The sequence below is a fragment of the Azolla caroliniana genome, unplaced genomic scaffold, assembly GCF_043228905.1.
Source record: "Azolla caroliniana isolate FFs.n. ecotype wild unplaced genomic scaffold, voAzoCaro1.0.p SCAF_7, whole genome shotgun sequence".
NCBI lineage: Eukaryota > Viridiplantae > Streptophyta > Polypodiopsida > Salviniales > Salviniaceae > Azolla > Azolla caroliniana.
In genome coordinates this window covers 16,097,208-16,116,530 of record NW_028230442.1, presented here as the reverse complement: position 1 = coordinate 16,116,530, position 19,323 = coordinate 16,097,208, and the positions used below count along the sequence as shown (strand labels likewise).

Genomic DNA, 19,323 nt, shown 5'->3' with positions numbered 1-19,323 from the left:
CGCACCTGTGCCGCCATAAGAATGCCAAGTGACCAAGGATCCCAATATGATTCCTTTTCATGATTAACCCCCTCCCCGTATGGGGGAATCATTTGACCATCACCAATGCCCCGCCAGAATAAACGATCCAGTAGTTGTGCATGTGGGTCTTCATGAATGCCACCTTAAGTCCGAATCCTGGCCCAAATCTACACGCATTGGCAATGCCGACAAAAAATGCTTGCAACTCAGTTTTCAGATGATCATATCCTGACCCTCTTCGAGCTTGGGCCATGAAGAATGTAAGGACTGTAAGCACACCGGCAAACGTGGCCACCATATCTCGTTCTTGCCCACAAAACAGTGGACATGAACTACCTACTTGGGCCATGACCTTCTTGGCTCTACTGGCTTAAAGGTTGAGTATGCCACAAGATTCTGAATGGTGGTTGGTTGCCACAACTAGCCACCACTATGGCTTATAAATACAAGTGGGTCACTTCTAATCATTATAGCATTGAATGAGCTCCAAAAGTCAAGTGAATATGCTCCATTCATATTTATAACACCAGTGTAGGTTGTTTCCCACCCTTCCTTTGTTAAGGGTTTGGGGAACAGGTTCGTGGTAGCTTGCGATAGATATGTAAATAGCCCTATTTGCTTGCTCATATTCTTGGACTCGGACGGGGGATGATACTCCCACATATATATATATATATATTCTATAGCCTTTCTGTAAATAACTCTCTTAACTAATGAGAAAGCAACGTCTTTTCTCGGAAAAAGAAATCCCAAACTGGAAGACAGATAGATACAAGTTTTTCTTTCTTTCCAAAAACAAATACACTCATATTAGATTAATATAGAATGACACTAATGCGAAGTAGTGTTTTTTTGGGAAAATAAATAAATATAAAATGACACTTTTAGGATAGCCCAAACATCCTTTCCTTTAGTCAAAACATGTGCACAACAGACTTTCCAAAGTCAACAAATTTTTATAGAATTTACTTGATCAACATGGAAAACGAAAGTATACTACACTGATGTGGAAAAACTCATTTTGGATTATTATAAGTTGCATGCTAAATCTTAGCAATACACATCATATCATCACATGTAGGCTACCTTTCACAGTCTAATACATGATCGCCAAATGTCATTGTCACACTTCGATGAATGTCAAGGAAAAGGAAAGCATACTACACTAATGTGGAAAAACTCATATTGGAATAATGTGGGAAGACTCATATTTTTAGGATAGCCCAAACTTCCTTTAGCCAGGGCATCTGCGCAAGGCATTTCAAAAGCTAACAAATTGTGTTAGAACTTTCGCGATCAACAAGGGACACGAAGAAATATTATACTAACGCGTAAACAATGGTTGATAAGGTTAAATTGGAAATTACATCTAAAAATATTTTTGGTCATGCTCAAAATTTCCTTCTTTTTTTCTAGAGTTTGAAATACAAAGGAATTTTACTCTTGGACATTGACAATACAACAAAATACGATATTATCATTGAACATGAACACCACAATTTCTATATCAATCGCAAGAAATTGTCTAAATTTCATACCTAGGCTCAAAGATGCACATGATTTCATGAATCATGTTGTTCCAAGTCATATTTCATCGTGAAGGTCAAGGAGTTCCTAAAAAAATTATAATCAACTCAGTTGGCATGACAAATTACTTTTTAAAAATAATTTACTATATGTTTTGGATAGTCATTGTGGACTCTGCGTCTTATAACAAAACGATGACTTCATGTTAATGACTTTTTTTTCCTTGAAAGATTTTCTTCAATAGTATTAAAAACATCTGAAGACTACAACTTGAAGTTATCTACCAAGAGGCTTACAACATAGAATAAAAGACATTGTGTGTATACCAAAACTTGTACGTACAAAAACAACTTGATACGGTACATTGCCATGACGTACTGATATTCAAGAAAGGGTCCATAGAAGTTGATAGTTCCATTGAGGCCCTTGACTTGACACTACAAAGAAGGGCAACTTCCTCCATAAGTGAAGAAGCTTCGTCCTCCTCTTATGAGCATTTTCTGCAGAACCATACATATTATCATACTGCCCATGGACTACTGTCATCAGTGTCTCCCATATCTCAAGCAGTACATCTAAAGGACCAAGATTTGCTGCATCATAAAGTCGACCACATCCACATTTCCATAATACCCATAACTTTACCATCGTCACAGTTTTCCAGACATGGACAAATCATGCCTACTTTCGAGGTTGTGGAAACAGACTAACTAATATCAATCTTCTATTGTGTACCGTCATCGCCTCGTGGATATCGTCTACGTCATACAACATCAAGCTGGAATGTAAAACTCCCCCCACCAGTGCTCCCCATGAGAACAAGCAACCAACATTGATTGTTAGGAATAAAGGAAGAACTTTCTTCCATACTTGCTAAGCCAAGGGACAAGACTAGAGGGCATGTTTGGTATTCTCCTGAGTTGCATAGCAAAAAGCCCCATCGCTTGAGATTAGGTGCTACATTTCCTTTCAACGACTGGCCAATTCGTAATGTTGCATGCACTAATAGCCATCTAAAACAAATAAATTTAGAAGGGTCCTTGAAAGACCAGATCCATCTCCAATAGGTTTTCAACATCAAAGTTGAAACACTCTAGTTACTGCAATGTTTTTGAGCTGCTGGCACCATTACATTCCTAGACATCAGTAATGACCTTCCAAGTTTCACTGGATACTGAAAGAAGGGAACCTTTATGATTTGTTCACCCAAGGAGTATCACCAGAACCAACCGCCCCCCCCCATCCCATAGTAATCTTGCAACAGGTTCTTTTGCATACACCCACATCATATCACACATATGAGTGATGGAAGGATAACCTTGGATCAAGAAGCAACTTCTTTCCCATTTTAGCAACCACTCTGACTGGTGCATTCCACACATATTGTAGATAGTTACAATCAAAGGCATGAGGCTACAATCTATTGTTGTCAAAACTCAAAATAAGAAATGCATGCATTAGGTGGGACACCTTTGACAACCAACAATGTATCATTTATGAAGCATCCAAACCAAAAATGTGTTAGGAAACAGGTCCCTCCGGATGGGAAGTGAGAAGAACAATGTTGATGAGCAACGAAAGACCCGGTGAGAACCAGATGACGAGTACCCGGCAAGGAAGGCCCGGTGAGAACCGGATGACGAGTGCCCGGCAAGAGCCGGATGATGCAGGCCCGGTGAGGAATGTTCACCGGATGAAGGGACATATTCGTAAATATGTTTCTGAGAGTCCATTGGGGCTATATTTGTAAATAGCCGAAAAGTCATATTAGTATAAATATGACTTAGGGCAAACTTAGTGTAGTGTGTTGGTGCAAGATTTGAGTGCAACCGCGTACAGAGAGAGAGTGAGAGACGTAGAGGACGTTGTCTCTATTGTAACCCAGTGCGTAAACTGGATGTGTAAATCGGTACGCACAACATGGTCGTAACGGTGTGGACACCGAAAGGCCGTTAGAGAGATATTCCTCGAAAGGAATAATTTTGGGAGTGAGTGTCGTGGCTCATTTATGAGCAGTCAAGTACCGTCAGTACTTGTGTCAGCTCGATTGTAAGGGCTTGTATAAAAGGTGCTCACTGAGCACGGTGTATGTATAGAGGGTCATTATTTTGAATTTGAGTTTTTTTGTTGTCTGCTCTCTCTGTCTCTCCCTCTCCATCTCCCTCTCTGTGTTTTCTGTGTTTACCGAACTGTCTTATTTCTGAACTGTATACTCTGTGTTTACGTACACGCTTCCGCACAAAACATACGTAATCTTTAACATAAATGAAAGGTCAAAGGATTCAATCTTACAATAAATGATGAGGAATATAAAGTTGGAGGCGGTTTTCAAAAGTAGACAAAAGTATGGCAAAAAAATAGGGAAAAAAAACTATGCATGGATATGAGGATTAAGGTAGAGCAAAAAGCTTGTATTTTCTTCACCCAATATCCAATTCAGAAAAGAAAAGATTCATAAGAAAGCTAATACGAAGAGCTTTCAAAATGTATATAGATAGATAGATAGATCTCTTTTTAATACATTAGGAGGAGCTTTTCGATTTGAATAGCTACCAAGTCTTCTCTACTTATCTCCGATTTCATGTGCTTCTCGTCTCTTCCATTGACAAACATTATCGGCATCTATCTCGTCTTAGTTCAATCGGGCATATACCTTGTTATGGAACTGTATGCCATTAGTTATGTCAGTCCATAAAGCATCATAGGATAGGACCCCTAGGCCAATCATTTACTTAAACTTTGGAAGCTTTCACTAGTGCCTTAACTATTGGGCCATTGGCCTGATAATTATAGGATACCCACATGCCAATTTCATTACAAACTCTTGGGATTCTTCAGAGTTAGTTCCCCTCTATCAACCACTATCTTTTCTTTCCTAGGCACCCATATCTACACATTATACCTTCTTTAGGGCCTTTCATGGCAATGCTTTTCCTAGACTTCCATATCTACACATTGGAATGTAAAACTCTCCACACCGCCGCTCCCCATGAGAACAAGCAACCAACATTAACTGTGAGGAATAAAGAAAGAACTGGATTCCATACTTGCTAAGCCATGGGACAAGACTAGAGGGCATCCTTGGTAGTCTCGTGAGTTGCTTTGCAAAAGCAACATTGCTTGAGATTCAGTGCTACATTCCCTTTCAATGATTGGCCAATTGGTAATGCTGCATGCACTAATAGCCATCTGAAGAGAGTAAATTTAGTGGGCCCTTTGAAAGACTAGATGCATCTCTAGTAGGTTATCAACTGCAAAGTTGAAACACCCCAGTTAGTCCAATATTTTTGAGTTGCTGGTGTTTTTACATTCTTAGACATCACTAATGACCTTCCAAGTTTCATTGAATACTGAAAGAAGGGAATCTTTATTATCTATTCTCCCAAGGAGTATGAGCAGAACCAATCCCCCGGATCCCATAGTAATATTGTAACAGGTTCTTTTGCATACAACCACATCATATCACACATGTGAGCGATGGAAGGATAAAGATCAAGCAACCACTTCTTTTCCAATTTTAGAAACCACTCTGACTGGTGCATGTTGCATGTGTTGTAGATAGTTGTAGTCAAAGGCATAAAGCTGCAATTTGTTTTCAAGAACTTTAAATTAAGTAACGCACCCATTAGGTGAGACGCCCTTGACAACCAACAATGTGTCATTTATAAAGCATCCAAACCAAAAATGTTCTTGCATAGGTTGGAAGGTTGTAGAAAGTGAGGAATATACCATGGAAATGGGAACAATCATTATCTTGGCACAATGAACAAATTGTAAATGTGCAAGATGTTATGCTTATGGTATTTGCTAGATTTGAATCCAAGTGCATTAGCTGCTTTAGAAACATTCCTATCCAAGCTTTTGACTTTGGGACCAATCCTCGAATCACAAACTTAAGGGTACATCAAACCCAATCCTCCATGGATTTTAGGTTGAAGCAACACCTTCCAAGCAACTTTGGCCATTGTTCGAGAATTATCCTCCCCCCCCTCCCCCCCTCTAGTTTTTTTTTGTATTTTCATAGTTTTTTTTTAGTTCAGAAATATGATTATTTGTGTGCTCACTCACAGTTTATATTTGCACTACATATTTTGTTATAAATAGAGGCGCGAAAATTACTCGCTCGCTCGCTCACAGTAACGGCTCCCTCCCTCCCTGCATATTATGCATTTCTGTGTGTGTGTGTGTGTGTGTGTAATTGAAGCTCCCTTTCTCTTTATCTCTCTATCTAATTGAAGCTCCCTTTCTCTCTCCCTGTCTGTCTAATTGAAGCTCCCTTTCTCTCTCTCTCTCTCTCTCTCTCTCTCTCTAATTGAAGCTCCCTAATTCTCTCTCTCCGTCTATCTCTCTCTTAATAAACTGTGAAAATACAAAAAAAAATTGTGAATTTACCAATTTCCCTATTATAATGTACATTGTAGTATGTACATTTTATAATAGTATAACTGTATATGTATTATGTATAATGTGAGTCGTGAGTCGTGACTAATAACTATGCTTTCAATGTTTCATTTCTAAATTCCCGAATCCCCCCTCTTTCTCTTTTCCCACTCTTTTCTCTTTCCCCCCTATTTTCTCTTTTCTTGCTTTCCTTCTTCATGCTCCTTCTTCTCGCTTCCTACTCCCTATTCCTTAGCGAAACCCTTATGAATCTACCTCTTGTATGCGTGCCATATACTTTCATAATAATGGAAATGGTTGTTGTCTTTATCCATGTACTTATCGTATGTGTATCTGTACTTAACTGTGAAGTCTCGTTAAGACCTATTTAATCTGTAAAGTTGAGAGTAAAAACTTGGGATTAGAATTAGTGGAGGGATAATTTCTTCTTCTTCTTAAATTCTGTTAAGGAGGAACAAGAAGGCCCCACCTTCATCTCATTCGAGTGTATGAAATTGGCCAACTTAGGCCCCTTCACTTTTGTCGATTCATCTGACACAAAACCCACCCTCTTTAGAGACATTTTAACGGGTATCAATCCCGAGCTAGATGCTTACGTCGGATTGGAGCATTCCAGAAGTCGGGGGATCCAAATACCAAGAGACAAGTTGTTGGTGTGTAAAAGTCTTCTAAAATTCGGAGCTTGGTAGGGTTTCAAGGGAGACTGTTCTCTTTCTTGCAAGGTGATATGACTAGTAAGATAGAGAAAGGATAACTTTGTGACTTGTTTCTTTTAATCACTACAAATGCGACAACAAATGAATAGATAGCAAAAATAAAAGCTCTCAACTTTGTCTAAGAAAAGCCAAAGTGATGAATTCCTCGAGAAAGCTCTCTACTATCAATGAGAGATGAATTATTGAACATATTGTAAGAGAAGTCAAAATGATCAATGCTTATGTGATGTGTATCAATGGCAAATGGATTATTGAACACTATGGGAAAGCCGAATCTTCTTTGGAGCATGGGTCAATATGAATGAAACGCAAGGTGGTACACTAGACAAGACCAACCAAAACCAATGAAAGGCCTTGACTTGTCAGACTCCTTAAAGATATACACACTTTAATGCCGCCCATCATTCAATGACAAAATGAATTATCATTATTGTTGACAATATCGAAAGCGATGTTGCCCTGGACAAGTGAGCAGTCAATGAGAGGCAAAAGTTGGTTTCCAAAGTCAATGAGGGGCAAAGTTGCTTTATTAAGTAGTTTGCTCTGGCATCAGGACAAAGTCAATGAGGGGCAAAGTTGCTTTATGAAGTAGTTTGCTCTGGCATCAGGACTGACTCACTAATTACGGTGAATCATTTGATGCGCCGAACTCTTAATCAGAAGCCTAACCCTGCTTAAACTCGCACTTAATTTCAGTTTAATTACTATGGCAGAAGCTGTAGGCAGCTGTACACCATTTTCTGGGGATGAGCGATCCCTGTTTGCCACTCTCTCTGGTGTGGTGGCAATCTTCATGATCTACCTGGCTCAGGCTGCAGACCTAATGAATGGGTCGCTCCTGGCACAAGTACTGGGTATACGCATCAGCTACTTCGTGAAGATTCTCACGGCTATTATGGTGCCAGGACTTGGAGTTATGGCAGCATTCTCCAGCAACGTTAATACCTGGAAGACATCGTGGAGATTAAAAAGGAAGAAATTCTGGCAAGGTGAGCTATTGAAATCCAGGAAGGGGAGTAGTGACAAGGAATTGTATTGGGATCCTCGATCACTTAAAGTCCTTATGGTGGCAGACATATGGATCGGATACTCAGGAGAAGAAGACTGGATCTTTGGAAATGCCGAGTCAGTTGAGTCATGCTGTATCCTAATGGAAGTGATGAGTATCGTATTCGAATTCATAAGGAACCGGATTCGGCCGCATTTATCTGAATTAAAGATCATTCTCAAAACTGGCAAATTCGACATTAACAAGGTCATTGATCCCCCTCCATCGCCACCAACAGCAACCACGCCATCAAAAACAAAGAGATTGCAAGATCTGGAAGCCACTCATCCGCTGCAGATACAAGGGAAGGAAATGCTGTGCTATAAGCACAGTCCATTATCCATGAAAGATGGGGGTACCTCACATGCGCCAGGGGGCACCGGTAGTGTGAATGAGCAGGAAGAGCATATAGTCCCCATGCCCGAATGCAGCACGAACAACAACGACGATTCGACTGAACCGCCGCCAGTTCTCGACAGAGTAATGTTTTTGCGTGAACGTGCACAGAAACAGGCCTTGTTGCACCTAGGGTTCGTTCCCGATTACGAGGAGCTGAGCTATCTGCGCACGAACACTTCGTGGGGGATGATGCTCCTGGGATTGCAATCCCTGGGCTACATTGTGAGCGGCATGATCCGCATCTTCGAGGACCGAATCATGTCACCGATCGAGGTAGTAGCGATGTTCTTCTCATGCGTGTCGCTACTCCAGGTCTTGTTCCAAATGTTTGGCAGCATTAGCACCCAACGCCCAGTCCTCATTACCCTCACCCCGGCCGAGTTCTCATCCTTCCAGCAGCAAGTCAAGCACATCGAAGAAGCCGAGAAACATAAAGAGGAAAAAGAGCCTCTTTCCCTCAGAGCCCTCTACATTGTCGGATTTCTCATCGCCATTATCTGCACCAGTTGGCTGCCATCCTCCATGCTATTCCGATACGGTTCCTACTTCAAGAAAGCCGCTCATCATTCCCGTGTGTGCTACGCATCGGCTGTGTGTTTTGCCGTCATTCTCCTTGTACCGCCATTTCGACATCTACAATTTTGGAACATGTGGATCCTCTCCCCGTGGTTGAGCTTGGCCACCTTGGCATTGGCCACGGCCGGAACGATCAAGGAATGGAAGAATCTCTGCTTCAACGAGCCCAGCGCCGAATGGTACTCCCTACTCATTCCTCACGTCGGGAACTTCTGATCACTGTTTTTCTCATGATCCTTCTCTTTGCAGTGTACCATAATAACAATCTGTCATTGTGCCCTCATTGATTTTCCAGCACATAAGGGTGTGTACAGTACATCCTTATGTTGTTTGGATAATCATTTTCCATGCATGTCCTCTTCAAGCCTTCCACTTTGTGTAGTCCCTCCCATGTGTATAACTTTTGTCTTTCCAAGATTTATTCCGCACATAGATATTGTAAATAAAATAAAAGTTATAAATATTGCGCAAAACAATGTCGCAAATAAATATTGTAAGTTGTGTTTTGCCTTTCCAAGATTTATGTCATTCATCGATTTGCTAGTTGATTTATGTCATGACGAATCTTTTGTAAGTAAACTCTGAAATTTAATGTTGTTATTCATCGTTGTGAATGTTCCCCACAATTCAGGAAGTTTGTCTAGTACAGTGTTGGGCAAAGTTTTTAACCCCTACCGGAAATTTTCCTGCTGCTTGTGATTCTAACCGGAAATTAAAAATTTTAACCGGCCACTTTCCTACAAGTGATAATGTCAACCGGAACATGTTAAATTATTTTTTTACCACATACCAAATTTTTTTAGCACATGTATGATGCAACAACCATATGGGCTTTAAGATGCCCCATGTACATATGCACATAGAGAGTCCACTAATCATTATGTTGTCCTAAATATACATATAGCAAACTATCCACCCCACATGAGATCATTTGAGTTCAATTGACAAAACCCTCCCCCTTTGATGATAGAAGCATTGTTACATCAATCAAAAACAATGCCAGCACCACTAAACCCATACAGGTGAGTATACCTTTAAGTGAAAAGGATAATCTCTAAGATATGAGTAATGACATACAAATCCAAGCATCCAAAACTTAGTCGTATGTCCATATTAGCATGTTACAATCACAACTCCACAAACAAGGGTCATGTAACTTGAATTTCAGCAAATAAACTACCAGTTGTCTTGTATGTGATATCAGATTGGCAATGATAGGAGTATTACCTCTCTTAACATGGAAAAGTGTATTTCATGGTTTGCGAGAGCCAACATTATAAGATCAGCATCCTGCTCAATTTCTAGAGTGTCAAAGATGCTATACTAGAGACAGTTGATAACAATGAAAACCATTTTTATTTCATGTACAGTAGAAAATACATAGAAGTCCATACAAACAATGGAAAGTATTGGAATCAAAGCCACGAAGATTTCTCTCCAAGCAAATGTATGACATGACTTTATGCTCCCCCTCACCTAGGGAGTTTCCATCAACGAAATAACACAATATGTAAAAATACTACAGGGTGGGAACAACATGTGATGGTCATGCTATTTAGCCAGTAGACCCTAGGTTCCTACTTTGATCTGACGCCATCCAGGATCATGATTGAGTCAAAGGTGTATATAGTATCAAAGAGTAACTGCCAAACTGTCCATGAAAGGAGTCCCTGGTGTGATTACATTTGAATCACAAGCTTCAGACTTCTCCTTGGGAGGAATAATTCGACCTTCCGCCTCAAATTCCCTGCCCAATCTTTCTTCTTTGGTAGCCTTGATCAAACATGGTAGATTATAATTAATCAGAACACAGTAAACATTCTATCAGTCCCTATTTTCAAACAACATGCACAGGCAAGATAGTCCTGTATTTTAAAAAATCACCTTCATTTAGTCTATACTACAGCTTGATTCTCATAAAACAAATATAATTGTATTACATTGACATAGACCCATCATTGAAGTGTGCAATATCCCCTCCACGAATTGATTAGCGAGATTTATGAAATGGAATGAATTGAACTTAAGAGCCAATATCTCTACATATACACCATATCAAGTGAAACTAACAAAAGAAAGCTAGATAGGGGAATGATATGATACTCACTCTAGTCAAACTCAAGAGCCAAGTAGCTGATGTAGACCTCGTTGATGATACAAAAGAAACGACGACTCTAATTCTGCTCTCGTTCAAATCAATAGATAAAAAATCATTAAGTTCAATTTATCTTCCCCAAAAGAACTTGTTTTTTAAATTAATGCATATTCTTTAATTGATGATTTTGAACATGCAAAATTAAACTTTCACTTTCGAGGCATTACCTTTTATGAACATCCACATATTCATCTGTCTCATCATCAATCTCTTCTTGCATTATTATTAGCCCACAAAGGTGCATGAAATTAAAGAAACAATGCAGCCCATAGTCGGGAATCGAGATGTATGTGCAAACTGCTTGGAGTTTAATACACTAATGAATTAGCCCCATTAAGGCAACCACGAAAACATACATCTAATGGTTTGACGAGTCGAGGGTTCCTTCTGCATTTGCGTGGATCGAAAGGCTATCAAACATCTGATAATCTCCACAACATGAGTACAAACAGATGACCTTGTGTCCCGCATCATTGTTATGCAATTGACACGGAGACAACAGATTAGATCAATCCCCATATTAACTGCACAAAAGATCAAAATGCATAAATAGAGTTGATGATAAACGACTTAAGCACAAACAACCCAACCAAACGACTTAAGCATAAACCTTGAAAACAAAACACACTATTCGCGAAGAGGTAATACAAACATAGGAAAAGAGAGGGGAAACAGGGGGAAACAGGGATTCGAGAGTTTGGAAACAGGGGGTAAACATGGAAAAGAGGGGGGGAAAGACTCAAGAGGGATTGGATAGTGTAGGGAAACAGGGGAAAACAAACAAAATGTGGGGGAAACAGAAAGAAAATGGGAGGGGAAAATACGAGAGAGAGGGAGAGAGTGACAGACACTGTGTATGTGTGTAGTAGAGAGAGAGAGAGATACTTTTTTTTTACTTTTTTTGTATATGAGAGAGAGGGAGAGAGTGACAGACACTCTGTGTGTGTAGTAGAGAGAGAGAGAGAGAGAGAGAGAGAGAGAGAGAGAGAGAGAGAGAGAGAATTACTTTTTTTTTATACGAGAGAGAGGGAGAGAGTGACAGACACTATGTATGTGTGTAGTAGAGAGAGAGAGAGAGAGAGAGAGAGTTACTTTTTTATTACTTTTTTTTGTAATGCATAAATAGCCGGTTCATACAATATGAACCGTCTAGATTCCGGTTTTGGGGAAATTCTAGCCGGAATCAATTCCGGCTCTTCCCCACCTTGGCCGACAAAAGTCCTCACCCAACCGGAACGCTAACACTGTTCCTGGGACTTTGCCCAACACTGGTCTAGTATCAAGCCTATCTTTATATCTTTTGGGATAAGGTTGTCTTCGCTAATAACATCCATCATCCATGGTTTCCTCCTAGGTAGTTAAGAAGGTAGAAACTTTTCCTCCTCCTACAACAAACACATATTGAATAATGCACCTAATGTATGTAACTTTTCGTACCATCATGTGGTTCGTACAAAACTCTTTGAGCTTTGCACACATCCCAACAATCGTCGTGAGTCTCCCAATAATATATCCTTGCTTTGTCATCTACGTTGTAAAGATTGTGATTGTGTGTCGCAACCGCCAGGGTTCTGTGACTCAGCGATGATCGGGATGACAGGGCGTAATCGCAGACGGTGCGATGACAAGAAGCCAAGATGGATGCACGAAAATAATTTTATTTGTAAAACACAACTTACAATACTTATTTGCAAAAGATTACTTGGCAAGACCTATCCTCCCTTACGAGTAAGGCTTATCAAATCAATCACTTCAACACTTTTCTTTTGGTATTGATTTTATAACATTCTTCATCTTTATATTACAAACTTGCTAATGAAAAGCAAAGGTTGTTTTGGGAGGAATCGAACTCATGGCCTCTATTTGCAAGGGTTTAGGATAAACAAGTTTTCTTTTTCTTTGCTTTTTGTCTTCTATTCAACAGGTCACTAGCCTCATGAGCGACCTCTGCATCCCTTCCTCTCGCAAGCTTCTTCTTTCGCCCCTTTTCCCTATTCTATCACGTTCGCATTCACAAGTGAAACGTAGCGCGCAAATGGAAGGATAAGGAATATTCCGTTTGATTTTGGGGCTTTTTTAGCCATTTCACAAAACACCATGATACCAGTATCACATGTTCTCGAAAACTTGATGAAAAAGCTAAAATTTTCACCATTTGGTAAAATTGAAAAATGTCAAATTTTGGCCAAATATGAAAAGTAACGTTGTGTATTTTGAAGGAGAAATTACAACTAGTAGTATTTTAGATCCTAACGAAATCATAAGCGAAAGATATCAAAACAATCAACTTTTTTATTTCATTCGATAAAATGTTGTCTAAATTTGTTACATATCATTGCACAAAAAATACATTTAGGAGTTATTTGCATCACTATTATCATTCCTTTCATGAGAATCACTACTATAGCTAATATACATGTGTGACTCTTCCTCCTCATTTTCAAATGTACCAATCAAATCATTGTCTTCATCAAATGGTGTGCACTAATTCTTGTTCGCCTTCAATTTGAGATATCTTCTAGACTTGGTAATATCTCTTTTATTATGTCTATCGTTGTCATCCTTAAACACCCAACTGTTGTTAGTGTAAAGTCATACACAATGATATCCACCTCACTAATGTCAATGATAGATGTAATACAAAAGTTTAATGCATCACAACGTCCAAAACTTTACCAATGCAGAATTGGTGCCCTAGGTCATGGCCATCTACATGTGTAGCTATTAATATCCCCACCTTGAGTTCTTGCAACTTTCCTTGTCACCTGAGTTATGCACGTGTTGTAATTCTTAGTTCCACATAAATGTTTCTCAATTGTAAATGAACCAAACTATGAAGATCAACATTAAGTGCTTGAAGTGGTGATTAAGAACCACGAGAATATTTTATAGAACATGTAAATGGCATTTGTAAGGTTCAATTACCATCAACACAATTATTAATGGTTTTTTGTTAAGCAATAAAGCACATGTTCACCATAAGGTGTTTTGTTGTGCAACATACTTCTTTGCAGTATTGATATGCATCTTTTTCTCTTGTAAAAACAAAGATTTTAGTACCATTCAAGTTCATGTAAACCGTAAACCTTTTTTATTTGAAAAAAAAGAATATTTCTAAACATGAACTCCATACATTGTATCGAGTTGATGTAAAAAAAACAGAGTTTTGATCACAATTACATACAATGTATCAAATTCATGTTCAAAATATTTTTCCCTTGATTTAAAGAAATAAAGAAATTGAGATTGAGTTGATGAAAAAACCAAAATTTTCACCACAATTCAATACAATGTATCAAGTTCATGTTTAAAGTAATTTTTTAAATTTTTTAAATTTTTTTTTGGAAAAAAAAACTTTAAACATGAATTCGATACATTGTATCGACTTGTGATCAAAACTCTTGATTTTTCATCACTTCAATTTTTTTTTAAAACAAAAACAAAAGACCCCAAATAAATAGAAAAAAATCAAAAAAAAAAAAAAAACTTTAAACATGAACTCGATAGATTGTATCAAGTTCATGTTGGAAAGTCAGATTTTAAACACGAAGTCGATACAATGTATCCAATTGATGTTCAAAAACAGAGTTTTCAACATGAACTCGTTACATTGTATCGAATTTGTGTTGAAAAACTCAACTTTTCAACACCAACTCGGTACAATGTATCGAGTTTGCATTTAAAACATTTAAACATGAATTCGATACAATATATCGAGTTCGTGTTTAAAAATAGAGTTTTCAACACGAACTTGATACATTGTATTGAGTTTGTGTTAAAATTTGATAACTTTTGTATGTATCTATTTTTTGCTCATCCATTGTAGGTGATGTGCCCATAATCTTTCATTGACAAAACAAAAATAGCATGACTTGGGATTACTTCTCACTGGTACGTAGTGATTCCATAATATATAGTTGTATATAGTTTGTGGCCCTCAAAACAATGTTGTAATTGTTTTGAACATTGCATAATTAAAGCAAATGTTGGACCATTTCTTGTATCATGTAAATTTGGAAAAAAATGATCGTTATGAGGGGTCTGATGATGAACTCACATCCAAGCTCCCAAGTTTGGGGCTCAAATCAAAGCTTAGCATCATGGTGGAAAAAGATCGGGCTGATTAACTCCTCTCTGCCCTAAACTCTCTTTTGCACCATGATGTTGAGCTTAGATGTGACACCATCATTAGATCGCTCAAGACAATCGTTCTTTCCCATTCACAAAAAAAAATGGCAATCACATTTGTTTTAGTAATGCAAAATTCAAAATGATCGTGTAACATTATTTACATTGTTTGCTCACTTGTTTTCACAATAGTGAAAGGGTTCATCTCCAAGAAAGGAAGAATTTTCAATCAAAACATCACTAATGTTTCATGAGAACTATAAAAGAACCTTTGTCCATATTACATTGTAGCAAAACGGCATCGCATTCAAAACCCAAGAATAGGGATTTGATGATAGCTTTGATTTTCAATTGAATTTGAATATAGAAAATCGGTAATTGACAAAAGAAAACATGAAGAATAAAAACGTTAGAAGAATAGAAATTTAATAACGAAGACAATCACCTACCTCCAAATAAAGAGTGGAAATAAGAGGGACAAGAAGTTTATCACATCAAATTCTTTCTACAAATCAAAACTAGAGTTTCTTATCCTCTTCTCTAACTCTTATCAAGTTTTTACCAAGTTTATTTCTACCATATCACACAATATTCGCATATGGTTACTTCTTAGTTCTTGAATGGCATTGGAATGATGGCTTAGGTTGTATCCATCCTTGTAGAATCCTATTTGGAGCATATTTCTACAAGGATCAATACAACGGAGTCATCACAACAATGCCATTTATGAGTTATAGAAGGAACCAAATGAAACTATTGTATGGTGAGATAGAAATCAACTTTGTAAAAATACTTTGCTAGAGTGACAGATGATGATAAGAAAGGCTAGTTTTTGTTTGCATAAAAGAGAGTAAGGCATATCCTACATGAAGCTGCTCAAAATTCTCATCAAGAAGTACCAATGGGTCCGGTTCTGGCTCAAACCGAATTGAACCGATAAACCATGGCTTAACGGTTTATAGGTTCGAAGATAAATAAACGGTTTGGTTTGGTTTCAAATGTTACTAATCGGTTTCGGTTCAGTTTGGTTCGTTTTTGAATTTAGCGGTTTATCAGTTTATTAGCTTATCAGTTTTTGTTTATGTGGTCAGTTTAAAGGTTTATAGGTTTATTGGTTAAAAAATACTTATAAATTTTCCTTATATGCTCTAACTTTCAACTTTTAATTTAAAACTCTAGTTTTAACTTATTAAATTTTATATGCATTATATGTAGAGTCTCCTTTTTATTTATGATGATCAAATATGATAAGTATGATGATCAAATTTATGATTAGTATGATGACAAAATTTATGATAAGAATGATCACAAAATGTATGATAAGTATGATCACAAAATTTCATAATAAGTATGATGAATAAATTTAGGAATGGGCTATTTCATAATAAGTCTGATATAGCTTGGCTCCTCCCCCTCCCTCACCCAAAAAAAAAACATTTTGATAGCTCTCTCTCCCTCACCAAAAAAAAAACATTTTGATAGCTCTCTGATAGCTCTCCTCTTTCTTCTCACAATGAATATTGCTAAACAAAACTGAAATATAAGTGACAAAAGATGGTGAATGATGAACATGTTATCAAATGATACAGAAGACAATGAATTTGCATTGGCATACTATTAACATCACATTATTGTAAGGGGAAAATTAGAATATGGTTTACAATAAGAGATTCATGCGAAACACAAGCCATTATGTTTGAGATATTACAGATTCCTAGAAATTCATTTAACCAATGGAGACCTTAAGATGGCCACAAAATGAGATATTCAAGATCGATCAAAACATCATGTAACCAATTGAGGTTCTATGGGGCTGAGAGGCCCTCTTTTCCTTGATTTCTAAAAACATGCTTCACATCAAAACTTAACCACTGGTTTAAGATCTATCTATCATCTTCTCTAAGACATCTCTAAGACTCTCCTTTGATCTTGATGTGTTCTTCTTCTTCCTCTTCCCTCATCTGTTGCTTGTAGTTTTGGTGGATCCATGGCAGAAACCCATATAGTGATCAATAAGACCAATAATCATAAGAATCACGATGAGGAATTCCTTCCTTCCCCGAGCTCCAGCGCCCGGGCGGGGCCCGCTCCTCCTCTTCCTCCCCTTCCTGAAGTAGCCTTGACCTCCACGTTATCTTCATCACGACAACTCTCCTCTTTCTTCTCCTCACTATCCTCGCTCTTCACTTCGCCATCAGTTGTTGCCTCCGCCACTGCTTCCCTACCCACACCTCCTCCTCCTCCAGTGGCAGCACCCAGCAGCCACCACCGACCCTCCCCATCGCCTAAGACATCATGTAAAAGAAAAAGGAATCCACAGTATTGATTGGAAACTTGAGGAAGAAGAAGAAGAAGAAGAAAGGAATCCACAATATTGATTGGAAACTTGAGGAAGAAGAAGAAGAAGAAGAAGAAAGGAATCCACAGTATTGATTGGAAACTTGAGGAAGAAGAAGAAGAAGAAGAAAGAATGAAGAGTAACTACGCTGGGGGGGGGGGGTTGGGGTTTAGCCAAAATAGGGGGGCCAAAAAGTTTTTCTCTTTTTTAGGGGGCCAAAAAGTTTTCTTTTTTTTTTGTTTTGGGGGGGGGGGGGGGGGGGGCAAATAGCCCATTCCTAAATTTATGATAAGTATGATCACAAAATGTATGATAAGTATGATCACAAAATTTTATAATAAGTATGATGAATAAATTTATGATGATTTTTTCACACAAATTTATAATAAATATGATGATTAATATCAATAAACAATGGTTTGGTTTGATTTATGATAAATCGGTTTGGTTTGGTTTTAAATTTTTTCATAAACAGTTTGGTTTAACGGTTCGTCTTTAAACGGTTTAGTTTAAATGGCTACATAAATTTTAAACAATTTGGTTCGGTTTTTATGACTATTAAATGGTTTGGATTTGTTTAGTTTGGTTTCAAGGCCAAGCAACCGAACCGAACCGGACCCATTGGTATCAAGAAGCTTAATTTTGTTTTTAAAAAATGCATCGTCAGATCTCTCTCTCTCTCTATCATGGCTCATCTCTCAATTATTTAGTATGTCTCCTAGATACGTTAACGGAGAATTATTCCCCCTTTCATATCTTGAGGAAATGACAGGCAATAAAAGACGAACACATATAAATCAAAAGCAGACTTGGGTTCATCTCCATTTCTTCTTCTTCTACACGAACATCAATCCGTGCACTGTCTTCCTTCCATAGAATTGTTAGGCTAACGATGGCTTGAAAAGGTCGGTTTTGTTTCTCCCTTAGAGAATGCTATGTTTAAGATGATTCAATACTTAAAAGTGGCTGTATTTCTTTCACAACATTGCTTAAGAAGGGTTGTGTTTCTCTTCGAGGTATGTGGGATAAGGCGATTATAGAACTTAAAACACACAAGGATGTGGGATCAAGAGAATATCATTGTGCAGTCAGAGGAGCAGCTCAAAAGCTTCATTTCACCATTTCAAATGAATGTGGATGAGATAGTTTCATCATCATCGTTAACCCTAAGCCATAACTTGTCTGGTTTTCTTGGATTTTGAGTTGAAATGAGTTTGATATGTTTATGGATAATTGCTCATCTTAAGCCATAACTTGTTCCTCTCCGTTTTTATGCAGGAGCTTTTTGATGGAAAATCATTGAATGAATATGTTTGTTTTGATTGTAGAAAACTGCTTACCTCAGCCATAAACTTTGTTCCAGATCTTTGATTGAGGAGCTTTTTGATGAATAGTCGTGGCAAGATCATGGTTGGATACATCGTTCTGTGAATTTGGTGCTTGCACCTTCATTAGAACAAGATGGTCTATAAGAGAATGCATGATTATGAGAGATGATACTCTCCATATCTGGTGCTTGCACCATCATTTGTGCCTCTAGGCTAATGAATTATTGTTGGTTTGAAACATCATTTGAACCTCAGGTGTAATGGTTTGATTTGAAACATGTTTCATTATTATAGCAAGTTGTTTTGTAAGAGATATGCGTGTACTATGGAAACACTTGATTTTTCATTATGTAATGTGCGCTTTGCATGTCTCTGAGTTTGTTGCAAACTTTCTAGTGTTTATTTAATAAGCTCTATTAATATTCCAGTAAGTTCACATTAACCATTCTGTTTTAAATCCAATTTATTTTAGAAGTAAAATAGTTCCATCAACATGCAAGAAACAAATTGTTTTGAGTTCAACCTTCAAAATTTTTGGTGTGATTTAACAAATCTTGCTTAAATCAGCATCCAGTTCATTCATTCTACAGAATGTTACTTGTTGAATTTCTTGAGGACATGTTTCTGAAGTATAATTGTGGACTGAACAAATATGGTCCTCTACAAAAGGAGGTTTCAAGAGTACG

General features: G+C 37.8%; 1 protein-coding gene across 1 annotated transcript; it reads left to right on the top strand.

The window, feature by feature from the left end:
* The first annotated feature begins 7,306 nt into the window (after positions 1-7,306).
* Positions 7,307-9,098, top strand: LOC147862056 (uncharacterized). The gene has a single exon (XM_087322699.1). It carries the CDS (start codon positions 7,372-7,374, stop codon positions 8,902-8,904), a length of 1,533 nt encoding a protein of 510 aa, XP_087178825.1. The 5' UTR covers positions 7,307-7,371; the 3' UTR covers positions 8,905-9,098.
* Positions 9,099-19,323: the final 10,225 nt, after the last annotated feature.

Bases quoted from the DNA above. Each gene is read 5' to 3' on its own strand.
- LOC147862056 (XM_087322699.1), top strand. From the start codon at position 7,372: ATGGCAGAAGCTGTAGGCAGCTGTACACCATTTTCTGGGGATGAGCGA.